This window comes from Corylus avellana, chromosome 3 (assembly GCF_965113065.1).
Source record: "Corylus avellana chromosome 3, dhCorAvel1.hap1.2, whole genome shotgun sequence".
In the NCBI taxonomy this organism is placed as follows: Eukaryota; Viridiplantae; Streptophyta; class Magnoliopsida; order Fagales; family Betulaceae; genus Corylus; species Corylus avellana.
In genome coordinates this window covers 35,070,350-35,078,342 of record NC_142492.1, presented here as the reverse complement: position 1 = coordinate 35,078,342, position 7,993 = coordinate 35,070,350, and the positions used below count along the sequence as shown (strand labels likewise).

The following is a 7,993-nucleotide window of genomic DNA, read 5'->3' as shown; positions in this document are numbered from 1 at the left end:
AAAGACAAAACCATCTCATCTTTTATAGTATTACCCAACAAACAGTTTGGTCGATCAAACAATTAGGCCACTACTCCAATACTTTTGGGTGTCACTTTATAGTGTTTTCAGGAATCATGATTCCAGCTACTCTGCCTCTTGTCATTGTATCACATGCTTACACGACCAGCTTTAATTGCCACCCATAATTATATTTTTATTGTACAATGTTGACGTGGCAATTTCAAGGCGTTCTATATTTTTAATCTAGGTCAGTATTAATGTATCATGTGAAAATTGTAGAATAAAAATGTATTTCTAGCGTTACCTTTTTGGATGAAGAATTCCATCACATTTTATTTCCTTATTTGCAAAAACACTTCACGTGGCTTTGCCTGTGTATTTTTTTTAATTAAGTTTTGGATATTCGGGGATACTTGGAATTAGATCACATTTCTTTTCCGTAGCGAGTCAAATGAATCTCTAAAGATCAGGTGGGTTTGGAATTGAATCACATTTTGATTAATTACCTTAACCTTAATTAACAGCTAAAGATCTCCGAGTGCACGTTTGGAAAATGAAAGAAGTTTCCTATAGCCAATTTTCATATATAATTTATCATTGAGAAATGCTAGAAATCATAAATTATTTCAGAACTATTCCACCCTAATGACGTGACATGGTCTAATAGCGCGTTTTTTTTTGTTTTTTTTTTTGTTAACAATGACGAATTCAAAGGTTACTAGACCTTGTTATTGGTATGTTGAGATTGTTGTGAGATAGTGACGTGGTTTCTAGCATTCTTGACGTGGGAGTTGAAAGTCTTTTCACATGTGCATGTTCTCACTGTCTCACATGTAAAAGAAAATTACAAAACAAGGGAAAAGAATATCATCCATGCTTCATCTATAAATGTTCACCTGATAAACTCTCGAGCATCTTTGATGTCTCTAACAAGGCTGTCTTCGGGTAAAAGAAGAAGAAAAAGGAAAAAAAAAAAAAACCACCTGTGTATATAAATTTGAAGGCCACATATAACATTTGTTAAATTAATGATTAAATGATTAAATTTACTTCTTTATATAAACTTAAGCTTTTTTGACAACTGGTGATTTAACATGGTATTAGAGTCAAAGATCAATTAACCCTCATTTAAATTAAAAATTCACAAACGTCATAAAATCGAACCTTTACATATTCACAAGACACCTGACCCTCCTAAATAAATAAGTTCGAATTTCTTTTTCTCTCATCACTTGGAATAAATAATCAATTTTTTCGCCACCAGGCGAATGCCTGCATTCTGCTGATAGTCATATGGATCCAAGGAAAAGAATGCGTCCAAAAATGTCCCAGGAGTGAACAAGGGATCAAGCTCTGCCGCGTCAAATTTGCTGAACACAAGCCTTTGCTCAATTCCGGAAGAATCTTTTTGATATATCTCTGTAGCATATGGGGCACGATCTCCAGCTTTGGCGGTTTGTATGCTGTTTTTACAAAGGAATTACACATCAAATCAGGCGACTCTTCAATTATAAACTTGATAACACTTAATTACTTAAATGCATGCTGCATTGCAAATAGACAAATCCAAGAAAAAAAAACCTGATTCATTTACACAAATTCGAAAGGTTGCAACTGCTAAATTCCAAAATATCTTCGTATTAACCAAATGAGCAAAGCATCTATGCAAATGATATGCTTCAGTATATAATGTGGTAGTACTCTGTACTTGTGCATTCTCAAAGAGAAACTAAGACAAACTTAACTATAATTAAGCTGATATATGTAGGACAGTAGGAATGAGCATGGCAGATTTCTTAATTAGGCGGTGTCCTATTAATCTATTTTTCTCTTTCATTCAATGATTCTTAGATACTGAATGAAAACACAGAATAAAAAAAGAATGAGCAGTATATATCAACCTGCAGCTCCCAATTAATACTACACTACAGTTAAATGCCAAGTAATACTAATTAACTCCAATCCTTGGACTGCAATCTAGACTTTCATTATACTGCTTAAACTGATGCATTCACGCCCTCCCCCCCAATCAAGAGAGAGAAGAGAAAGCAAAAACAATAGGACTAAACTTACTGCAATCTCACTGTAGGGTAGTTAACGGAGCCATCTTTCCTGTACACAACAGGCCTCCATTTAGAGCTGCTACCAGAATCTGAGGATAGCTTCTGTACTATATCATCGAGAACTTTACATAAACTCTGTGATGTGTTAACCACAAAGCTCAATCGATCAACAAATTTCGTACTTAACCCAAGTTGCACTTTCAAATGCATACAACCAAGCTGCAAAATGACACCTCTGTGCAATACTTGTATTCTTTGACTCCCACGATAAGATGGAATAAAACATGCATCGATAGCAGAAATAGAAACTTCATCAGGCTCTAAAAATCCCCAAGAGTCACTGCTACGGTAGGAAACATCAGCTGTGAAAGATGTCTCAGAAGACTCCATGGTGTCTTCCATGGTGTCGTCAGGTTCAAGGGATTCGGATTCACTTATTAGCAGGCCCATGTCAAAAGGATCTCGTTCTGTGAATATGTCTGGGAGGCTCGACTCCTGCATGTTTTCCATATTTTTGTCAATAATCTATCTATAACTCATCTCTTTTGTAAATTCACCATTAAATTTATGGGACCTAAGTTGAGTCCCATTGAAATGAAAACAAAACATTTCTCTTTGTCAATAATTCTATGACAACCTATAAGACATGCAAATATGCAATTCAATCAGTCATCTTTTGTACCAAGCAATCAAGGATGGACTGTCTGAGCTAAAGTACATGTCCACGGAGGCCTACTCATTTCAGGAGTTACGCAGTCCGTGCATTTTTAAGAAAGGGATAGACGGTTTTATTTATTCGATTTTCAAAATAATCTCTATTAAGATATTGATAATAGAGGCTTATGACTTGGGAATAAATTTTATAGCTTTCAAAATTATAAACTTACCAAGAATAAAACTGTTGCACAATACTTGAGAACTGCAAGATTCATCCGAACATCATCCAGGCTCCTGAGGAATCAACAACATTAGTTTTGAGGAAACATAATATATCAGGCTAATCTAGGAACAAAGTGTATGTAAAATGTTCCCTGTAGGTTTGTCACAGACCTGTGGGTCTGCTCTGGAAGTCCAAAATAGGTCGCAAGAGTGGCCATCTGCAGTGAAAATTGAAATTATTTAGCAATACTTCAAAATCTTACATCAATCAAAACCTAAAATACAACTATTTAGCCTCAAAACTTCCACACAACTAGAATCAATCTGATAATGTATAAACAGTGGAAATAAATAAACTAAGGAAATCAGACTTAAGACATTGATAATGCTAAGAAACTTCAAAGAATAGCTACCATACACCTGACAGGTGCACAAACTCTAATGATATGACAAATCCGTCATATAATTTACTCACTAGTCATTGTCTAACTAAATTTTCACCAATAACCGGAAAGAGCTGCAAGCTGAGTCAACTCAGTCAAGTTCCTGGTTTTTTCTTATTTATTTATTATTTTTCCGCGGGGAAGAAATCTCCCGACTAGCTCACGTGAATTTCCAATAGCAAAAATAAGAAAGGGACAAATCATATGCTGATGCAGAGATAATGTGACACAGTGAATTATAACTAATAATACAATGCTCATTAAGTAATATCCCCCTATTTCGAAAGAAACAAAACAAATAGGATGGGGTTTAAAGAAGCCTAAAGACATAGTGTTAAAGATGATAATGGAAGGTAAGCCTACAACCAGATTCTAAGGAGAATTACGGCTATGAAAGACATCTGGATTTCAAGGGACAGCCACGGCTGACACCAGGAAAACATGGGGCCTAAATATCTTCCTTAATTCAAGGCTGCTTTCCTACAAGTAGCAGCTACTCAGCTGCTTTGGAACCAACATGTTATCTGTCTTTAGTTGTTATCTTGTAGTGTATTTCTATCTTATGTTCTCCTATATGTATTGAACCAAGTCTGAATGCTAAGCAAAATATTACAACCAAAACTCTCTTAGTGTCTTCAATCTAATACATAGACGCCTCATATAATATAACTGACAAGTTTTAATGATTAAAAGTGCAAAAGAAGATTGAAGAAGTAATTTCTCTACCCATCCACAGTTCTTTAATCCTTTTTCAATGCTATAATAATTTCCAAGATTGAAAACCAAATGGGTTAAATTCTTTGCATTTCCTGTGTTTGGAAATAAAATTTCATAACTGACAAATTCAGTAAATATTTGTAAATGGATTTTTGGGAGTTTGTAGAAATTATCATCCAATAAGATGATCTGAGTTCCTTCCAGAGTAGAGCACTTCCTACCTTCATGTCACCGGCCCTCATTCCAAACGTCCGTTTCAACAATGCCAATGTATCAATCGTGCCCTTTGGCTCCGGCGCTGGCCGACCAATATCTGAAAACGCCTCCCTTATGCGATGACAATCAAACCTCAGTATATTGTGACCCGCCCAAATCCGTCCTATACACACACACACCAAAAAAAAAAAAAAAAAAAAAACCGAATAATTAAATTCTATACCAGAATAAAACTATAGGTCCAATAAAAATGGTTGGCCTTATTGTTTAATTTCTGGGAACCCATTTTACACCATGTTTGTTTGGTGAGAAAAAGTTGCAAGAAAATCGAAAACATTGGAATACGAATCTCAAAGTTTTACCATATGTGGCAGGAGAACAGGTAAATTCTCACTTCATCAGACGCTAATTCAAAAGTTTTTTGCCTGGTTAAGTATTCAAAAAGCCACCATCCAACAAACTCTTACGGTTTGTGTCCTTTTCCTCATATTTCTAAGAAACCGAACAGAAAATGAACTTCATCATTTCACATAAACCAAACTTTAAACAAAAAGAAAATTCCAAAAAAAAAAAGTCCTTTAGAATCAAAATTCTCCTTCCTTTTCCTCCATTTTCTCAGCAACCAAACAGCAACTAAGAGAGAGCGTAAGAGAGAGAGAGTGACCGACCTTGGAGATAGTCGTAGACCCGATCGGCGATCTCGCGAAAGGTCGGCTTGGAAACGAGGGCATCGCGGGTGATGCCGTTGCAGCGGTCGGGAAATGAGGCGATGAGCGAGTGATCGGTGGGTCGGACCAGGGTGTCGTAGTGATCCAGCTCCACCAGCTTCGAGCGGCACACCAGGATGGCTCCGAATTCTATTATCACGAGTCCCGGCCTGGCTCGGGTCGTCTCCACGTCGAAGAATACGATTTCGGATCTTTCCTCGCTCCTCGAAGTCGAATCCATTTTGATTTGCCCAATTTCGGTTCAGTCTGGATGGAGTGAGAGTTCAAAACTTCAATGTTGAAGAATGACAGAAAAAGGCGCCAACTCCGTCTATATATATATATATAAAAGCACACAGTGGGTTGGGTTGCTTCCTCTGGTGGTTTACTGGGTTTCGGGTAATACTCCTATCGTTCGTATTGGGCCCTACATGGCCCATTTGTAGTCACCACTTTTCTTCTTGTTCTTGTTCTTTTTACTTTTTCCTATGCATCACTTTTTTTTTTTTTTTCCTAATATACTATGCATTACTCAAGGTTTCTCGAATGTGACAAATAAGAAAGTGAGATAACAAGAAGTTTAAAGCAGGAGTTCAATACTAACCAATATACAACCCCCTTGTTCTATTATGTTGCAATGGCATTGTTTTATGTAAGAGCTTGTTCGAGTCTTTGTTGAGTAGGTGTTCAGACAGTTTAAAATTTTATTTGTTTGGACTGCTCAAGAATCTATCAAAGCAAATAGGGCTTGGGTAGGCTCTCGTATAGATTGTTGTCTTACACAACAATACGATAATCCTATTGGAGGAGATCCCTCTTGAAGATGAAAATGATTAGTTCAATTTATCTTTTTCATATAATTCCTCTGTCCCATGTAAGCATGATAATTACTGAGACGCGTCAAACCCTAGGAATGACTCTAAAGAGATTATTGCACAAGCATATAAAACACAATTTGTCAATTTTCTTTTGTAAGATCCTAGGTATAAACAAATAAAACCTGGGAGGATAATCCTAGGTATAGTAGTAGATAATCATAGATTGTCCTCTTACACTACGTTTTCTTTCTTTCTTACTCTTTACTCTTTTCTTTTTCTTTTCTTTCTTTATCTTTTCTTCTCTTCTTTTACTTCTTTCCTTTTCTTTCTGCCAGAGCTCTAGGGCGGCCAGTCCACTGCGAATGTTGTGAGAAACAAGCCTTTGAATTTGTCATCATTGGACGAAGCAGCGTATGGTTGATATTTGATATCATATTTTACAACCTCTATTGCCATCAATTTGGTAAAATCAAAAGAAAAGGGTTATTAAGAGGAATGTCTCTATTACTTTTGATAGCCAATCATCATGTTGTCTATAATGCCTGTAAATGAGTTGAATCAAGCCGAGCTCGAACACACCTTTCCATGCTCGTACAAGCTTGATGTAATCATAAATCTTGAAATTATTAAACAAAAATAACAAATTTTAAAAATTTATTATTCAAAATTCTACGATCAAATTAATCAAATACAATTACAAATACATTCAAATGGGCTTTATGTAAACAACAACTTCAAAGCCTTTGTAAACAACTTCGTTAAATTCTGAAATAAGGAACCTATATACACACTAAAAAATCTATTGTCACAACTGAAAGACTAAATCCGAGTAATGTTGTAATATAATTTTTATGTGATGCAAGAGTATTATTGACATATTTAAAATTTTCGTCGAATTTAATGGAAAATGTAGTAATGGGGTTCAATGAAAGGGCTAAGTAGTTTTATTTTTTTGCCTTCCTTTAGTGAGTGCCTTAACTTATATGCTTTTTTATGCGCCTTTCAAGTGATACTTGTGTGGCATCGGGTGCCCTCCACAAGGAAAAAGAAGATGCAGAAATTGTTGAAGTAGGCGTAAAGAAACCAAAGGATGTTGTGAAGACATTCTCTGCTCTTTGTATTTCTTTGATTATAAAAGCATGTATACTGCATGCTACAACCACTGAATTGGAAGCCATTATCGAATGAATTAAAGTAGTACAATCTTTAATAAAATTCCTTTTGTCTAAAGCTCTCCTTAGATTCTTTTTCCTTTGTCTTGATTTCTTTGACGCCGAGAGAGAAAAGAGGGTTTGGCAAGGTCTCTGATTACTATGCAAATCAAGTAGAATTTGGCTAATGAGATATATATGTTCTTAATTACTATATATACAGCTGTTCACTAATACGCTTTTATGCACGTTAATCACATAAACACAACCAACTAAAACATTTTTCAGTTTTTATTGCAATTAATTATAGTGTAGTGGGTCCAAGCAATCACGACAGAACCAATTACAACTTTTAAAGTATAGAAAGACATTGCAATTTAGGTATAGGTTTGAAGAAGTTAAGTATAATTTCCTTTATTTTTTGTAACAATTACCGTATTTTTTGGTAAAAATCTAGTAATGGGCTTAAATGAAAGGGCTAAGTAGGTTCCGTAAAAGAACTACCGTATTTCAATGGTCAACATTATGAAGTTAAATCTAAACTATTGAAAAAATTACATATGCTGTAATTTTTTTACAGCATCTAAGCATAATCCGTGTGCTGCAATGGTACTACCCGTGAGCTCTTAGCTCAACCATCTTAGGTATCTCTTAAAAGGGTAGTTAAGCATATTAGTGTCTAACATGAATGTCTTTGCAAATTCTAGTGCTAACAAAACTAACACACCCCAAATATTAAACAGTAACTCCCAATGTTATGACCCACACAGTTCACTATGAACTGCTACAACCAGTTTCGCTAACAATATTGTTGATTGCCTTATCCCTAAAAAAAAAAAAAAAAAGAAGTCAATTGTCATAACATTAAATATATCTCTACTAGCTATATAACCTGATTAGATAATTTATCCTTGAAAAATGCTAGCATTACTCGCGGTGGGAGTTGAAAGTCCTTTCACCCTTATTCTCACATTAAAAGAAGATCAAAAACAAGGG

General features: G+C 35.4%; 1 protein-coding gene across 1 annotated transcript; it reads right to left on the bottom strand.

Moving 5' to 3' along the window:
- Positions 1 to 1,151: 1,151 nt before the first annotated feature.
- LOC132176038 (protein NEN1-like) lies at positions 1,152 to 5,315 on the bottom strand. The gene is made up of 6 exons (XM_059588151.2): positions 4,990 to 5,315; positions 4,327 to 4,484; positions 3,117 to 3,163; positions 2,954 to 3,017; positions 2,077 to 2,561; positions 1,152 to 1,466 (listed from the first exon to the last, which is right to left on the bottom strand). The coding sequence occupies exons 1-6, from the start codon at positions 5,267 to 5,269 to the stop codon at positions 1,232 to 1,234; spliced, it is 1,269 nt and encodes a 422-aa protein (XP_059444134.2). The 5' UTR covers positions 5,270 to 5,315; the 3' UTR covers positions 1,152 to 1,231.
- Between the last annotated feature and the right edge of the window lie 2,678 nt (positions 5,316 to 7,993).